This window comes from Cucumis sativus, chromosome 1 (assembly GCF_000004075.3).
Source record: "Cucumis sativus cultivar 9930 chromosome 1, Cucumber_9930_V3, whole genome shotgun sequence".
Lineage (NCBI taxonomy): Eukaryota > Viridiplantae > Streptophyta > Magnoliopsida > Cucurbitales > Cucurbitaceae > Cucumis > Cucumis sativus.
This window is the reverse complement of record NC_026655.2, coordinates 24673704-24691528: the sequence shown is the minus strand read 5'-3', so window position 1 is coordinate 24691528 and position 17825 is coordinate 24673704. Positions and strand designations below refer to the sequence as shown.

Below are 17825 nucleotides of genomic sequence, written 5' to 3'. Positions count from 1 at the left end.
TGATAAACATTGCAACTTGTTTAGAATAACGTATCCAGCAACATTAACATTTTTATCGATACTCTCGTTAACAATTTCATAAAATTGTTGGCTCACAACATTTCCATCAACTATCAACATTCACGATGTAAACCAATCAAAAGAAAGCTATGAATTCAATTGAACAATCACTTTTTGTTGCAACAATGAGTAATATATTTTCTTCTTGGTTTAGAAACATTAGAGATTTAATCATATGATCCAACATTATATTGCAAAGTTCAATCCAATATGATCTTCAAGGAGTTTTTGATAAATCTAAGGTATCTTTTATTGAGCCAACCTTGAGAATGGAGCGAATAGGCTTTAAGGAAGCATCATATTCATTATCAAAATCAAAGGATTTCGACTTTATTCCTTTTTTCTTCCTCCTTTCTTTCATGATAGAATCAATATCCTCAACTCTTTCATTGATACTAACCATTTTCTTTGGAGCTCGTTTTGTTGTAGAAGGCAATGATACAAAATCATCACTTTTCTTATCGTTTTCTTTTCTCAAATCAATCTCCTTTGGTTCTTTAAGATGATCGTTCGTGAGAGGTGAATCTGAATGATCTGATTTCAAGGTAGTTGCGAGCTCTTGAGACTTATTCGTTTCTTTGAGATGATCGTTTGTGAGGGACGACGTAGAATGTTCTGAATTCGAGGAAGTTGTGAGCTCATGAGATGAAGCATTTGGTTCATGTGGCACCGAGTTTCCAAGAGTAACAATTTCTCGAGCTTTAGATGATAAGATTCTCATAATGAAATGGAAGATTTGGTAAAATATATCAAAGAATTGGAACTTGGATTGTCGATTGTCCATTGGAATGTTTTGGAGGGAAGGGGTGATGGATTAAAAGAAAATGTTGTGTGAAAGGAATGAAGAATGAAAGGGAAATTTGGAATAGTAATATGCATATATACTTTACTTGTTGAAGAGAATACAAATAGTAGAGAATAATTCATACCTTGGAAGGATACAACCTTAGCCCAAAAGACTTTGTTTTCCTATGAATCTATCTATCAAAAAGGTCCTTGTTTCACAAGACTTCTCAACAAATTAACTTTCTGCCTACGATCTCTAATATATGATTATTTGACGCCGCAACAATTACAAAAGAAAATATCAAACTTCTAAAGAGAAGTCATGTCAATTACAATTGAGCTACTTTGATACTTTCTCTCGAACGTTGGATTAGGAGTTGAATCTAAAACTCTCAAGCATTCTTGGAAGTTTTACTAAAGTTTTTGGGAAACTTAAAAGAAATATTTTGGACGAGTTATACTCTTTCAAAGCTTTAAGCTCCATCCTCAATGTCTTTTTTAGTGTCATGTTCTCTTCTAAATCCCCTTGGAATGAAAGATACTGATGTGACTTAGGCCCAAGCTTGGACAAAAATTAAACAGAGACACAATTCTTTAACTCAATATACTCAAGCTCATCCCAATTTACAATTGTATAAGTGGACTATTGGTCAAGTAATCAATTGAACGTGTTTGAGATTGCTATATGTTTGCCCCAAATTGAAGGCTTATAATAATTCTTAGTTGGCCTAAATTGCTCATTCCCTCTCCCTTGATGACATCTTTTTATCTTAGAAGGGATTTTTATTTTTGATATCTCTGAGTATCCAAACCAACTTTTATACGAGAAGGGAATTTTTTTTCCTGACATCAGTGAGTATTTGGACTAGCTTACACGAATCTCACAAGATAACCTATTTGACTTTACAATATTTGGGTGTTAAAGTAAGCTTATAGGAAATTAATTTTTAAATAGGTAGCCACAATGGATTAGACATGTGATGTCTTGAGACTTTTTTCTACCACTAGGTCTGATGGTTATCTAAGAAGGGATTTTTTTTTATTGATGTTGAACAAACTACAGTGCAGTGGAATAATTGGCTATGTGAATTTGAAAGGCAGCAAGAGAAAGGATTTTTTGCTCCCTGATTATAGATAGATTTGATCATGTATCGACAACTATGTAGATAAAGGCTCTTAAAAATGCAGATTCAGATGACCTGCAGTCCATGAGTATATCGCCCCTGTGATCAATCCGAAACAAGAACAATGAAGTAATCGATTCATGCACCTGAAAACAAAGAAAACCTGAGAAACAGTAGTGGGAAAGAGAAGCCTCATAACAAAAACAGACAGTTATAAATGAGCTTAAAATGGTTTTGAGGGTAAGGGGTTTCCAAGTGAAAGTACATCTGAGAAAGCACTAAACATGTATTTGGATAATCACTGTCACGATTATCTCTAGAGACGGCTTGAACAAGGAAGTCAAGAATTATTGAAACTAAGAATCATAGGAACCTCTCGCCTATTGATAGCATAATTTAGGACACCTGAATCGTATATGATAAAATAATAAGAAAATTATGGAGGAAACAACTTGTGGATCTACAAAATTGGATAAAGAGGGAATGTGAGGTTGAAGAAGATGATATTAGGTTGGAATTCTCCCACAGAGACGCCAAAAAGCTCCCTCGTGAAAAAGAGATTTCTCAAATACCCAGATGTCACGGACAAGCACCTAAAATGAGTAGAAGATAACATATAATCAAAATTGTTGCTATGAAAGGAAATTCAAATTATAAAGGAATCGTGATAAACTTATATTTCGTTAAGTTTATTTGTGGGGAGCTAATTTAGTGTAATATTTAGTTTTAGCTGTTTAATATGCATTGTAGAATGAAAATGGTAAACAAATCGAGAGGGGGAGTGAATATGATATAATTGGGACGGTATAACATGCACTTGCCTCCTTAGATTTATCTCCAGCAACGACAGCTCCTTCAGAATTATATGCTTCAAACTTCTACAAGTGCAAGTTTACATCAGTGAGTATCTTCATAAGAACAGAGATGCTTATAAGACTTCAAGGCAAATTTATAGAAATATTTGATAAAACATAGACCTTTTGTTCAAAATTACAAATAATTTGAACTTTTTCGTAGTCCAAAGGATGTTCTCAACGCTGTGATTTCCAGATGCTCCTATTCTAGGGCTGCCTCAAATTCTTTTTAAACTTTATTTCGTAGCCTTTCTTGGGATGTTTTAAGGAAAACGTCATTTACCTCATAATTGGCCCTTCATTACCTCCTAAGACTACTTCTATGGATCAACACGATCAACAAAGCTCTTTTATTTATGGTTGGAAAGGAATCAAAGGATTTGCCACAACAAGTATCTCCCTTTGGCTCAATCGTTTAGAATCATCATAATCTAGGCTTCCCTCGGTGCTCTCTTTATAAATCTTTTGTTAGTTTTTCTTTACATGATATTTGTTTAAATTGGATTGCTTTCATTTTTCCTTGTAATCCATTTTAATTTTCAATTTTCATATTATATCAATCACTGGTGAAGTTTGCATCTTTCAAGCATTAGCTGATTTTCATTTATTTCTATGAAAAGTTTTGTTTCTTGTTCAAAAAAAGAATAAGTTGAATGAAATTTCATATCTAGTTCAGTCTCTCTAAAAACACAATAGGTACTAACTCTCAGCATACCTGTTTGGCAAGAATCTCAAGGGTAAGCTGTACGAAAACCTTTTCAAGGTCACTTCGATCAACACCAATCTGTACATGTAGGGAAAGGAACGAAAATAATATTATAATATGGCTTACCACAATAATTCAAAAAGCTCTACAAATGCAGTAGAAACTATATGGCTTGGACAAACCATTCTAAATTTGTAAGTGGTCTGGTGGCAGAATGGCAGTATTAGACTTAACAAGAATGAAGGCTACACTCTGTGATCACTGTAGATAGCTTGAACCATTAAACTCGTGGGTACAATTAATGCATGCGGCTCTCTCAAGAAATGGGCATTATAATAGTTAGGAGTTTCATCATTGTCACAGATATCCCCACACACCAATGGGTTAAAAAACAAAAAAAGAGAAAAAGCTCAACTGCTGTGAATACAATCGAACAGCAGGGATAGTTGACAAACACCCAAATATTAGAGACCAGACCATCACGTATATTTAGCCAAAATAAATGACCTTTCACTTTTTTTCTTCAATGCAGGCATGACCATTTAAAGTTGAGTAACTACACAAGTTAAGGAGAAACTTGACAAATGCATGATAAGACAAACAGAAATGTGATGATTATAGTACTTGCCAGTCTAGCTCGTAACGTGCGGATCTTAACAACTGGAACAATCATTTCCCAGTAAACTTTGCTCCATTTGGATTCTCTGAGTTTGATTTCATTCTTCAATGCCTGAAGGTGAGACCAAGGTAACAAGTTAATTCTGCATCAGTCACGAATCCAACAAAGAATTTGTTTCCTTGTCAAAAAATACAATCTGTATATTTAATATATGAGAGCAAGTAAAGAAAACGTGGAGAAGAGAACTCAATCTCAAAGCAGCCATAAGATGAAAAGCAAAAGGAAAAGGTGATGCGTACAGAATACATATTCTCTGTGACTGCTTTCCTCAACGATGTTTTGTCACCATTTGCTATTAGCGTGTTTATCTGGAGAATGTGCAATTCAAGGGTCAACAATTTTAAAACAAAAAAAAGGTAGATAAAATGGAAAGGTAGACATCTGGTCTTTAGTAAACAAACATGACGTTTTCTTCTTACACATCACAACGTTAGTTGAAGAAAACCAGAAAATGCATCAATTACCACAGCAATTTACCAGCTCTCATTAAGACAACTCCACAACTTATTTTTTGTAAGAAAATTCCGGAAAGCAGAAGAGAGAATTGTAATGGAATTATAGAACTACATAAGGGTTATGATAAAGTAATGTTAACAAGTATCCGTGGATGATGACCTTCCAAAACCCCAGCTGAAAAATGGCTTCAGAAAATGATGTGTAATGTCCCCATTCCCATGTACTTCTCCAAGAAAATTAAGGAAGCAAAAGCAAACTTTTTTTTTCATATAACATAACAACTTTACAGTACGTAGCAAAAGCACTATCTTAGACCATAAAGAAATTTACAATCTTCAATATCCAACCAAAAATTATGAAAAAGTTGTAAAAATAAATTATGAAAAAACCAGATAGGTTCTTTTATTCCTTGTTTTTTACTTTTTTCTTTTTGTTTTTGGGTTTTTTTCTTTTTTTGGTACGTTCTTTCTCCAGAGGAAACGGTTGTCAAAAGAATCAATATTGGGCCTTACAATCATCAATTTTCGTCCACAAGTTACGAAAAGGCCAGGTAGGTTCATTTTACACAGTAATAACGAAACAGTTCTGAAGAACTTACTGAAAGAGAAAGAAAATGATGACGTGTTTCACAAAGCACTTTGTAAGCCAATATTGTGATACAAGAATCTGGAATACCTCTCTATATAAATTGGCTGCCTCTTCGTAAAATTTTTTCTTTGAGTACCCCTTCTTTCTTAATTTTGCTATGGCATAAGCACTTTTGAGCTGTAAAAAAAGAAAAGACACCATCGCACTTTTAGGCACACCCCACAACTTAAACAGCCTATATCTATTACTTCCACACATGAGTACGAATTCTAGTATAATAAATTAGAACAGAAACGTTCAAATCAGAAAATCAGCCAATGTATATTGAGAAGATTTTTTTTTCAGGTGATGATCAAGGGATAAGTTCTATTTTTATTAATAACAAAACTCTTCAAACTAAGAAAATGGCTCAAGTCAAGTAAAAAAAATAAGGCCAACATAAGGTCAATTACAAAAATGATTTGCCAACATAGTTAGAAACATGGAACCTTAAAAAAGACCTATTAATTGTAAATAAAATAATTAGCTGTAAAATCACCAAAGATTTTATTTCATTCTCAAGAGAAGTCTTTCCTCTATGTATTGAGCCTTTATCCAATATATCTCAAAATTATTTATTGGAATACAAAATAATTTATTACCCAAATTGAAAAAGACCAAACATAAACCAAATTCCTTTCAAGCTTTTAAAAAATTCTATTGTTCCTCCAAACCTAAGACCCCCACAAAACTGCACCGTAGCTCGCCATAAAAAGTCCTCTTCTCGCAAAAGGGTGGATGAAGAAGGAACTTCTCAATCATCTCTCTATGACCTCTTAGGTCAAACACCTCAGAGGAATAAACATTAGATTGAAGCAAAGTTATAGCTCCAAAGAAAGACTATGATCTAGCTAAATCTAACAATAATTATAACCAAGTAATAGTCAAAGACAAAGTCAAACTATAAACATAACTCTGACTTGAGCTCCATTTCAATAGTAGTAACAAGGATCTCCAAATTATTTTCCCAAGTTAAAGCTATACCAAACCATTCATTTGCATTAGATAGAAGTTGGAAGAAGATCACTAATGATTTATTGATTTCAACCTTCTTCTGCATCAAAAATCTAATGGGTTTTCTAGCTTGCCCCCAAGCAATCCCTCAGCAATTCGAAATCCAACCTCTCCACTTGTGTTCCCTTATGATCTTGTACACACCTTTTGATCGGCACACACCCTCTCCATCTCATCTCCCTCATCAGTACTACTTCCTTCTGCTATGCAAGAATTAAAAGATAAATTCTAAACCTTAGACAGAAAAGAAACCAGGAAAAAGGAAGAGGGAAGTAGAAGATTGAACATTGGGCATTGCAACCTTAAAATAACACTTATAAATAAGTTAACTCGCAGAATAATCACTTTTTTTATAAGAACTTGCAGTTGCAGCAAAATAGCTCAAAATCCAAAGGCTGAAATGACACAATTTCACCTCTAAAATGATATCATCTTTTGTCCTTTTCCAACCACTTCTTGTGAACCATCTGACACAGAAACATCAAAGGTGCTCAAAACATGATAAATAATGACAAGCTCCAAAAATACTAGTGTAAGATTGAGTATCTGGTAAATTGTTGCCAACATAATTGAAATTATAACAAGTCTATTTGCCTCTAATCAGTTCGATTCACATAAGTCTATTTTATTGTATTTTCTGGTTGCCACGAGGAGAATGTAGAATGAGATCATATCAAGTATCATCAAACAGTGTTAACAATTCAACCAACCTTTGCCAAAATGGGAGTTGTTGACGAGGTGAATAAGGTTCATAGATGAATCCAGGACTCAACATGGTAACTTTGAGGCCAATCTGCAAGCATGATTAAACAAAAGTAATAAGAGATTTTTGCCAGGAGATGAAAGACTAAAATATTTGACAATTCATGTTCAATAAAAAATGGTGAAAGAAACTAAAACATGAAGGTTCTAACAAGGTATCAAGTCTTTACGCTTGTAATGTCAATCATGCCATGGGAATTTGTTCATGTTTAACAGAATTAATTAAGTAATTTGTAGAACAAATTTTAACAAGATAACCAGAATTATTGAGCAATCGATCATTTTGAAAGAACTGAGTTGAAAGAACAAAAACGTCATCAACAGGCAAAAATAAACTCACCTTTTGACGTGCTTGTGGAGGGGCTTTTACTTGCGTTGTCACCAACCTAATGCCAATGCCATGCGAGAATACCGAAAACTCGGCAGCCTAAGTAATTTAAAAATTAAAAATAAAACAAAACGATGAAGAAGGAAAAAAAGAATCTTGATGAACCGGAAAAGAAAAAGAATACCATTCACAAAAATTTTATCACTAACATAAATCTTGGCGCATTGAAACAAAAAATGGAACAAACTGGTATAAGTTCAGGAAACTACCACGGCAGAACATATGATCATTTTATGTCCCCGAGCCAGTGAAAAAGCAGAGTGACTGTTACTGAGGAAAGAAGAAGTTTTCTGAATACCCAATTGACTAACTGAACCAACCAAAAACCATATCAATTTAAAGCAAATTTCTGCAACTAAGTCCGAGGTAAGAAAATAATCATCAAAGTTACCATTTGTAATGCCACATGAATAGTTTGCTGAACTTCCAATCCTGAGCATTAAACAATTTGAAAATAACATTGTTAGACCAAAATGAGAAGCCGAAACATACGCATTTCTCACTAAATAAAAAAAGAAATGATAAAAAAAAAATACCCTTGTCAATGAAGAAAATGAGAACAAAGAAAAAAATTTCCAACAATAATCATACAGCAATTCGCAGTATGCAAAGAAAATAATCTACATTCAAGTAAAGGATACATTTCATTTCCAGTCTTGCAGCAGAATTATACTTTTCCCAACCAGCTAAACAATCACTGAATGTTACCTTCTGCTCAAAAACAGTCATTTCCTAGCTGAGCTTCCTTATCACCCAAAAAATTAACTATTGCCAGATTTCCATTTTTCCACACTTATCAGCCACTAAACTTTCTAAATTCCTAGAAAACAAACACAAATTTACATATAGAAGTACTTACGGAGAAGTAAATGGACGAATCTTTGGTGTGCGATAGAGAGTTTGGAGTGAACGTAAGGTAATAAAATTCATTTTAAATCCCAAATCTGAAAATCAGTGTGACAAATTTCTCCGATCATGAAAAGTGGGAATAGTTGAGGTGGAAGAGAGGTTTTTGCCGGCGAAGGGTTTAACGGATCAAACAAACAAAGGAGACTAATGCCCGCGTTTGCCTTTTTGGGCCGTAAATGTATTGGCCCAATCTATTCCTTTGTGTGCTTCTTTCCAATTATTAATTTATTAACAAAAGAGTATACACGTCCGTCCGTCGGTCGTTTGGTGTCGATTTTTTAAAAACTCTCACTAGAAAGGGAGTTTGAAAGTCTACATATACAAACCAACCAGAGATTGAATTAGTTGGTTTTATTATGTAAAGCACAAGCGCACACACTTTTAAATTAATAAAGTATCAGTTTCAAACATTGATATGTGTTTAATGCAAGTTGATTTTTGACTATTAGGATATATCAACTACACGTAAGGACACTTCATATGCAAAAGATTTTCAAAAATAATATCCGTTTGAGGAACATTTTAAGTTGATTTAGATTATTTGTTCGACCTGACTTTTTCTTTTTTTAGAATTATAGTGTTTTACACTTTCTCTATAGTAACACATTTCACCCTCAAAACTTAACTCACAACCTTTTCGAAAAAAGATTTTTTTTTAAAAAAAGACCCTAATATATTACTTGCTTCTTCTTTCTATCTTCATCAACCATGGTGGCTTCAACATATAATATACATATTTCACAATATGTTAAATTAATCATATAAAGAAAACTGTTTCTTTTTAAAACTTTCTAAATTATTTGTGTAAGTATTTATTTATTTTTATTTTGACAATAAGCCAGATTTTTAAGTTGAGAATATGAATACTATAACAAATGAACTATGCACGTTTTGATGTACATGTGTTTATCTGTTATGCACGTTTTGATGTACATCAAATTAGTAATAAGAAACGTATATTACATAAATAAATTAAAAATCACTCCTGTGGAGGGCAATCTTAGACAAATGACGACAAGAAAGAGAAAAAAAAAACTTAGATTTTGAGATTGAAATCATGTAAAAATTAGGAAAATGAAATAAAACTTATGATCAAATAGTGAAGGGAAATTGTATACAAAGAAATATGAAAGATTCAAAATCCAAATACAAAATAAAAGGAAGTCCAACACATTCAAGTCTCATTGATCATTTTGAATCCTACAAAATTAGCAAAAATAAATGATGATGATGATAATAATAATTATAAGCCAAAGGGTCATCATCTATAATTTCTCAATTCTCAATAATAGTCAAAGCAAATAAAGTAAAATCAATACACTGAGTCTTCCTTGAAACATTTGTTGGTAAGAATTGAGCCAATTCTAAGTGTATGTAAGAATCACAAGAGTTCTTAGAATCAATGAAGAATGTTATGAGTTAACTATACATCCTCCAACACTAAAACTGTACTCAGATGTTATTGATAGCTCCGAGACTATCAAAGGATATTTACTTGTTGCACTAAGTTTCCAAACGATGACCATCGTGCTTTCACCAATTAAGCCTGCTAAAGGTCAGATCATTCTTAACAAGACCATCAAATTGATCTTCTCATAATTATTTCCCAAATATTTAAACTATCCAAACCAAAAACCTAGTAAAACACATCTACCTAGTTTAACGAACTAAGAAGATAATGTTTCTCGAAAAAGAATTATTTTGGCCTTTTTTGAAAGTTGGTTAGATTGTTTATTTGATTCCTATGATTTGGAGAAAATTTAAATTTAGCTCCTATAGTTTGGTAAAGCTCTCATAAAAATAGTTTCTACCATAGACACTATTAGTGAAGATCTTATCAAACTATAGAAACTATGTATGAACTTTTATCAAACCATATAGACTACATTCTAAGTTTCTTTAAGAAACGAAATTAAAACTGACATTTGAAAAAAAAAAGACTCTGCAAAAGCATGAAACAAAGATATTTCCTGTCTAAGACTTAATCTCTCTCTCTATATATAGCAAATAGGTAAAACCTTACTTTGGGAGAGTTTAATCTACATTTCTATATAATCTAGATTACAAGGATAAAATTTTTATTTCAGTGCTTACCAAAAAACCACACAAGACGCTATCGGCAGAATTTTTTTGATAACCACTTCTTTCGTGTCGTGACGTCCATTGCAACAAACACCTTGGCCTTTCTTTCATCTTCTAAAAGTTTACAAGCTTCCAAAAATAACTCATCATTCATGTCTGGGACACTTTGGAGTGCTGAAACAACATTTTCTATTGAGTAATCTATAACATTTGCCACATTTTTCGTCAAACTTGCCTTGTTACTGCCAATTTCCTGCATCTCTTCCTTGACTCTCTTAACCTTTTTGTTGCCAACAAAAGTTGATGGAGTGGCAGATTTTAACCTCTTTCTTTGATAAGATACTTCACATTTCCTTCCATGAGATTTACATTCTGCAAACAAATCACTTCTACCAATTTTCTGAGTGCCGTCTTCAACCTGTACATTCATGCTGGAACTACCTAATCTTTCATCCTCAAACTGGTCTTCATATATCATGCATGAATCATCATACCTATCAAAGCTTCTGCCTCCTCTTTCACTATAATTTGCAAGCTCCTGCAGAAAAAAAAATTGAATTGAATTGGGCATGTTTTTGAGAAATGGGATTTTGCTGCTCCCCCAACATAACAAAATTTACTTTCCGCCATGGATATCGACATGTTTTCAGTGTGGAAACACACAACACATTTTAGAACTCAAGAACACAGCTGTACCATCTATAGAACAAATATTGTTCAAGTAAGATCTTCACACAACCCATTTAAATATGCTGTTAAGTTTTCGCAAAGCCTATCCTATCCCCAATATTCAAGCATACATGACAAGGCAAATAAACAGGCATTCAGAACCTACCCTTCTAAAATTACAATCCTCCTCTTCCTCCTCTCTCATACTCTATTTACAATCCAGCATCCAGTAACAACTTTTTTGCCTTACTACTATTATGCCCTTAATACCCCAATAACGTTTCTATCTACCTCAATAGTATTACTATCACAAACCTTAATGTGAGTTTCAGAGACTTCATTATTGGTTGCTGTAGATTGGTGAATTCCAGCACGTGCCATATTTTTCTGATCAACGATATGTTGAGCATCTTTATATTCTTTCTTCAAGGTAAAGAATCGACTTTCAAGGAAATTTCTGTCACACGTAAGTTTAAATGTCTTGTTAAATGAGGTCACCATCCAGGCCCAAGCATGATCTGTGAATGTAGATCCGGTCTTGTTCCCTCTACGAACTTGCTCGAGCATGAGGTCAACATAATGATCATCCATCTCATTCGTCCATTCAATTATTGTCTCATCACTATTATCAGAAAAGAATTGCTCCTCCGCTTCATTTACTGGAGAAAAAACAAGACAATAAGAACAGAATATTAGAGGCTGTTTTCCCAACGGCAATGACATGAAAATTGTAGATGTTGTTTCCAAGACTTGAGCCAAAATAATCAAAGTTAAGCCATTCTAATCATTCAATTCTCTAAATAGGCAATTGAATGAACAGAAACTAGATGGGCAAACATCACCAATTCATACTGAGAGACTAGACAAAGATTATATGTTTTGTTAAAGAGAGAGAGTAACTAAGCGCATTTTGCCTCAAGAAGGGTGGAACTAATCACATGATGTAATGGTTGCAGAAATTTAATAAATAAAAACATAGCGTGGTATTGGTCTATTTGAATCTCCAACAAGTGCACTAATGAACATACACTTTTGAGACGACCTGCAATTGGCTTGCATAAACTAAAATGTGAATTATGCAACATGAATTCACAAATGATGAAGTTTAAAAACTGCATGTATCTTGAAGAGAAGTACTGGATAATAGAAATTATTCTAGTATTTTTTTAACAGAAAGTAAGCTGGAAAGAGAGAGACCAATATTTACTTCTGGGTAACTGTCATCAGCATCCACAGAGTTAAATAAATAATGTTGGTGATTTGAAGTATTGTCCTTTCCAAATATCAAGAACAAATCATTAAAATTTGGAAGAGCCCTGCTCTTGTAAGATTTTGCATCTGGATATTCCTGCAAAATCTAGTTATAAGCGCCTACTTCAAGAAGAAAACTTTAGCGAATTTCAAATTGTTAATGAAATAAGTACCTCAATGTATGCATCCCAGAGGTCGTCTTCTGCAATTATCATCTGTAGTAATTCATCCCAGACAAAGCCATCCTGATTAAGTAGGAATTTCATATCATGGAATCTTTTCCTAAGATTAAAAAATCTACTTTTTAACACATTTTCATCATGCTGAGGCCCAAACTCTGCATTGAACTTGGAAACCATATCATCCCAAGCTTGTTTGTTAAATTTTTTGTCAACCATATTTCCAGTGCGAACTTGAGATAACATTAGATCAATAAAGCATCTGTCCATTTGAGGTGTCCAATCAGAGCTCCAGTGATAGCGATGGCTAGTTTTGGCATCTTTAAAAATTGAAAACAAATAATATGTAAGGGGAAGTCCTCTAAGTTAATAAGATCAAATTCTATATTATAACAAAATTCCTAATACAATTGACACAACTTCATTTTACAAATGCTGCAGTATCAACAATTTCATTTTATTGCTTTAGATTCTTTCTTTATTTTTCTCATGTGTCATGTCTGTGTGTGGTTGGGGCTACACGCCTACATAAATACCAGTTTGAATAGATCCCTTTAAGAAGCATTTATGAAAAAGGAAAGAACTCACCCTTCCCGTCACTGGCAATTTCTTGGTCCAAATGTTTTGGCCCCGGCCGAGTATCAGGTACTAAATTTCCATAAATCAAGCACAGATCATTATAGCTAGGTATTGGACCAGTTCTGTAAGATTTTGCATGTGGATGTTCCTACGTTTATAAGGGTTAGACAATATCAATTGGAATTGATGGACCAGAGGCAGAAAGGAAAAAACTCACCTTAATATATGCAGCCCAAGTGTCATCGTAGGCATTTACTGAATGCCGTCTTTCATCCCACCAAAATCCTCTCTGTTTGAGAATATTTTTCAAATCAAAGTATTTCTTCTCCAAACTTTTGAAATGCCTCCTAAAAGAATCTTGGTTAAATACCAGTCCAAATCTTTCCTTGAACGAGGAAATCATGTTAGTCCACGTAAGATCATCATTGTAATCAAATTTCTTCACTTTACCCACAGACTCCAGCATGAGATCAATAAAATAACCATCCATTTCAAAAGACCATTGCATGCTTGAAGAATATCTATCAGCATGGCATTGGATGTCTTCTTCTTCTACAAGCAGGACATTTCCAATTTTAGAGAAGAAAACAAATTTAAAGATGCCATAAAACAAGAAGTTATGGTCCTACTCTCAATAATATTTCATTGAATACATTCTAGCAGCAGATATCACAGATAACCATTGTTTTTAGTATTTATAGAGAATAACAGCTATTATGAATATATCTTCCAATTGAAAATCTCTTTTGCAAATCACCTATAGGCTATAGGTGCTATGGGGCCTCCCCTCTATTTCATTGAATTATGGGGTCTCTCCTCTATTTCATTTATTAAATGAAATGTTTCTTTCTTAAAAGAAATAAATATCATAAATATATCAGACTAGTGAGTGTATTTAAGAAACTCAGATACAAATACATAATGTTGCACATCCTTTTTTTCTTAAATCTAGGACATGGGCATGGTCCACGGGTATGACACGTTTATCAAAATATACATATTTTATAAGAAACAATTATTAAAATATACATTTTTAAAAATATATAGAAATATATTCTTCACTTTTATACAAGAAGAAAATTCAAAGTCAATATGTATATAAACTTATATCCTAAAAGAATGAGTTTTATGTATTCCCTTCTTGAAATTGATTGCTTTTGTCCAATATTATTATTATTGTGTATCCATTTAGTTTGCTTAATAAATGTTCAACACACCTCTAACAGCTGTTGAACCCACATTGACGTTGAAAAACTAGGGTCTAGCACATCTCTATTGTGTTAATAAGTACTTGACATGTGTTCAACAGGGGTCCAACTGTCCAAGACACGTTGCCCAAACAAAAAATCAAATCATTTTTTTCTGGCCAAATCTTGTATGATTTAAAGGACTTGAAATAAGACTTGCATGGTTTAAATTACTACTTTTGAAGAATAATTGGGTTTCAACTGGGCATTATGCATTACCACTATCCTCAGGTGCACATTCAAAACGCTCCAATTGTTGCATATGATCACAATGCCCATTGCTCATTGTATCATCGTAGATCAGACACAAATCTAGAAAGTTTAGCAACGTCCTTTTCCTGTATGCATGGGCATCTGGATTTGCCTATATTGTGGCAGTAATAGATATAAAATATGATATTAATCGATTTATGAGAACAAAGTTAAAAACAACTGTATACCTTGATATAATCATCCCACACACCGTCATCAGCTACCAGTATTTGTTGTTTCTCATCCCAGGAAAAGCCTCTGGCCTCAAGTAGATTCCTTAAATCAATATAGTATGTTTTTAATTTCCTATAACGATGTTTCAAGAAACTCTTCCTATGTTGATAGCCAAATTCAGCATTAAAAAGAGTGATCATATCTTCCCATGCTTGCTTCTTGAAAATACCATTTATCCTACAGCCTTTTCTCACTTGGTCAATCATAAGTTTCACAAGGTACTGATCCATAGCAAGAGTCCAGCCTGTTCTTGAACTCTCTTTATTCACAGGGGCAAGCCCATTTATGCCAACACCTACAACAGTAATGTTAATAACTACAGTTCACCAAGATATGATGGTTCTTTAAACAACCAAACATTTCAGAGTTAATGAAGAAAATACTTCCTTAATTACAAGAAGAAATAAAAATGACACAAAAGGATGCTGCTGCATCTAAGCAACTTAGCACACCATTGTCACTGGTGAATAATTCTAACATCTAGAAAAAGGGGTGGGAAGACTTCCCGTGATCCATCAGTTAATAAATCTCTCGTTCATTTTCTCCTAGAAAATGCAGGATTCGATCATATCAAAAAGCAAATTTATTATCACCCTGAACAACAGGGCAGACAGCGGGTAGTGGTGCTTGACCCTGAAAATAGATCAAGGCAGGAAACGTATTTCTCATCTCCACAACTAAATATGTTGTATGAACAAAATCTCTATTGTAGATCTTTAAGTTTTCATCAATTTTCCAGATATATAGAGCTCCATCTACCACTGCAGTGACACGCCTGAGTAAGAAAAAAGTAACTAAAATATTTTCCTTCTTTCTTTTGTGATCCATCCTCCTCAAACTCGACTACTCCACAAGCATAAATACACGCACGACAACAGATGGCAGGCTCCATACAGTTTAAATCTGCAAGCTAGATGTTGTATTTCAACAAAAATTGCACAAACTATTTAGGTATCTTAAACTTTAAAGTACACAGAAACACACCTATACATAATCCCATAATGTCATCATCAAAATCTAAGTCATGGCTTGACATACTATATCTCCCATCAGCAGCAGTATGTGCATATATCAAACACAGATTATTGAAATTTATCAGAGGTCTGTTTCTGTATGACTGAATATCTGGATGGGCCTGTAAATAAGTAGTATCCTTTAATATCATGTTTATAATGAAGATAAGAAAATGTCAGTCTAAACATTACTCACTCTGATGAAGCTGTCCCAAATATTATTCTCCGCGATGACCATTTGTCTAGCATTATCCCATGAAAACCCTTCATTATCAAGGAGATTCCTTATGTCATTAAATTGCTTCCACAAATTAGTGTATCGACTTTTTAATATATTAATGTCATACGGAGACCCAAATTTAGCATTGAACATCATCAGCATGTCATTCCATGCTTGCTTATTAAATGTATGACCCATTCTGTTGCCTCTGTGCACTTGATTCAACATAAGATCAATAAAATATTGCTCCATTGCCGGAGTCCAATTTGTCCTCCAACGATCACTGCTGCTGATATTGGTTTGGTTATTCATATTTTGGGCCTGCAAATAATAATAGTAATAAATATCAAAATCCTAGCTTTTCCCTTCTATGAGATAACATAGAGTTCAAACTCAAAAACAATTGGCAAAGAAAGAAAAACACTACAAATAGAACAGTAGGATCCTAATTTCTCTTCCAGTTTACTTACAAGAAGTACAAAGATGAAAAACAAAGTTCAGAGTCATGAAACCTACCTAATATCGAATTAACAAAAAATGGTCATTGCAATGAAATTATAAAAAAACTATGATTCCAATAAGTTTGTCGTTAAATGTTAAAAGAAACTTATGATTTTGCTATAAACAGAAAGCAATTTGCAAAAGTGTCTGAGTGAAAACCTCAAAGAGAACGAGAAGAATGCTGCAAATTGGAGAAGAAGAGAAGAAGTCTGTGGCTGTTCGACGGAGTAGGAAACGACGGTGGAGCTTCCAAAATCTGAGTTTCCGATACGAAATTGATGATCTTAAAAAACGTTGTCATCAATTTCACAAGTTCGAAGAAAACGAAAGAATAGCTTTTCTTTTCCTTTGCTGCTTTTTCAAAATGATAGCTGATATGAATAAGACAATATGAAATGTGGATGTTGTCATTTGTCAATTCACTTTCACTCATTCTTACAGATTGGAAACATTCATTTTATTCATTAATCTATTAGTAAGGTAACATTAGAGATTTAAACCATATACATTTCACTCGTCAACAAATATTGGATATCAGTAATTTATCTATGAGTACTCATCGCATGGTTGAAGTCAACAAATATTGGATATCAATAATTTATCTACGAGTACCCATCGCTTGGTTGAAGCCAGTTTTTCCAAAGAGTAAGAATTTTGGTAAGGACCAACTAAATGGTTGATTGACTGATTTTCCAATAATGAGACAATTGATTAAGTTTTCTCAAAATTGGTAGCTAAAGTAAAAGTTTAAGTAATCTAATTTAGAGTGAAAAACAAGTAGATTTGGATGCAATCAATGAATCAAAAGAAAGACAAAAAAAGTATTATCAATTAGAATATTGTCCTTTTTCGTTATTAGTGAAGAAACCATGAGACTATGTTATAATGAAACTTTGTGAATTTATAATTTTATGTATCTTAGACATGGGAAAACTCACCTACCCTTAGCAAACTAAAGGTAGTTGAACACTAGAATGACAATAGAATAACCCTCATTAGCCAATTGATCCATAACTACGAAAAGAGAAAAAAAGTTGAACAAATTGGGCCAAACATATTATGAAAGATCGAGAAAAAAAAAATAACTTGTTGCTATCTTCAAATTTTTAAACTCTCTACAATTCGATTGAACAAATTAAATTGAGAGTTAAACATGCATTCTAAACACAAAAATAAAAAGAGAACATAAAACTTGCGAGGGACGAAACTCTACAAGATATATTTATTCAAATT

The 17825-nt window shown here is 33.4% G+C and overlaps 2 protein-coding genes across 7 annotated transcripts; both read right to left on the bottom strand.

Moving 5' to 3' along the window:
• Positions 1-2165: 2165 nt before the first annotated feature.
• LOC101211143 (hypothetical protein) lies at positions 2166-8506 on the bottom strand. Of its 4 annotated transcripts, none has more exons than XM_004135584.3 (12): positions 8316-8506; positions 7848-7888; positions 7666-7766; positions 7409-7495; positions 7017-7099; positions 6722-6773; positions 5341-5430; positions 4449-4517; positions 4159-4260; positions 3540-3608; positions 2792-2848; positions 2166-2563 (listed from the first exon to the last, which is right to left on the bottom strand). In XM_004135584.3, the coding sequence occupies exons 1-12, from the start codon at positions 8384-8386 to the stop codon at positions 2477-2479; spliced, it is 909 nt and encodes a 302-aa protein (XP_004135632.1). In that variant the 5' UTR covers positions 8387-8506; the 3' UTR covers positions 2166-2476. The 4 variants fall into 4 exon arrangements, with proteins under 4 accessions (XP_004135632.1, XP_011659907.1, XP_011659908.1 ...); XM_011661605.2 differs by having other exon boundaries at positions 7669-7766; XM_011661606.2 differs by having other exon boundaries at positions 7666-7726; positions 8316-8471.
• A 1698-nt stretch (positions 8507-10204) lies between these two features.
• On the bottom strand, positions 10205-16991 carry LOC101210893 (hypothetical protein). 3 transcript variants are annotated; one of them, XM_011661603.2, is made up of 11 exons: positions 16752-16991; positions 16068-16412; positions 15843-15993; positions 14813-15153; positions 14592-14736; positions 13343-13677; positions 13135-13273; positions 12541-12866; positions 12314-12464; positions 11432-11775; positions 10205-10985 (listed from the first exon to the last, which is right to left on the bottom strand). In XM_011661603.2, exons 2-11 carry the CDS (start codon positions 16401-16403, stop codon positions 10479-10481), a joined length of 2775 nt encoding a protein of 924 aa, XP_011659905.1. In that variant the 5' UTR covers positions 16404-16412; positions 16752-16991; the 3' UTR covers positions 10205-10478. The 3 variants fall into 3 exon arrangements, with proteins under 3 accessions (XP_011659905.1, XP_031745116.1, XP_031745119.1); XM_031889256.1 differs by lacking the exons at positions 16068-16412; positions 16752-16991 and having other exon boundaries at positions 14813-15761; positions 15843-15985; XM_031889259.1 differs by lacking the exons at positions 16068-16412; positions 16752-16991 and having other exon boundaries at positions 14813-15768; positions 15843-15978.
• Positions 16992-17825: the final 834 nt, after the last annotated feature.

Excerpts from the sequence above, each read along its gene's own strand:
- LOC101210893 (XM_011661603.2), bottom strand. The coding sequence starts at position 16,403 with ATGAATAACCAAACCAATATCAGCAGCAGTGATCGTTGGAGGACAAAT. Across the intron at positions 12,465-12,540 it reads TCTGGGATGCATACATTGAG|GAATATCCAGATGCAAAATC; the intron begins GTACTTATTTCA and ends TAGATTTTGCAG. Across the intron at positions 10,986-11,431 it reads TCTCTGAAACTCACATTAAG|GAGCTTGCAAATTATAGTGA; the intron begins GTTTGTGATAGT and ends TTTTTTCTGCAG.
- LOC101211143 (XM_004135584.3), bottom strand. The coding sequence starts at position 8,386 with ATGAATTTTATTACCTTACGTTCACTCCAAACTCTCTATCGCACACCA. Across the intron at positions 7,496-7,665 it reads TGATCATATGTTCTGCCGTG|GCTGCCGAGTTTTCGGTATT; the intron begins GTAGTTTCCTGA and ends TAAATTACTTAG. Across the intron at positions 4,518-5,340 it reads CAGCCAATTTATATAGAGAG|ATAAACACGCTAATAGCAAA; the intron begins GTATTCCAGATT and ends CACATTCTCCAG.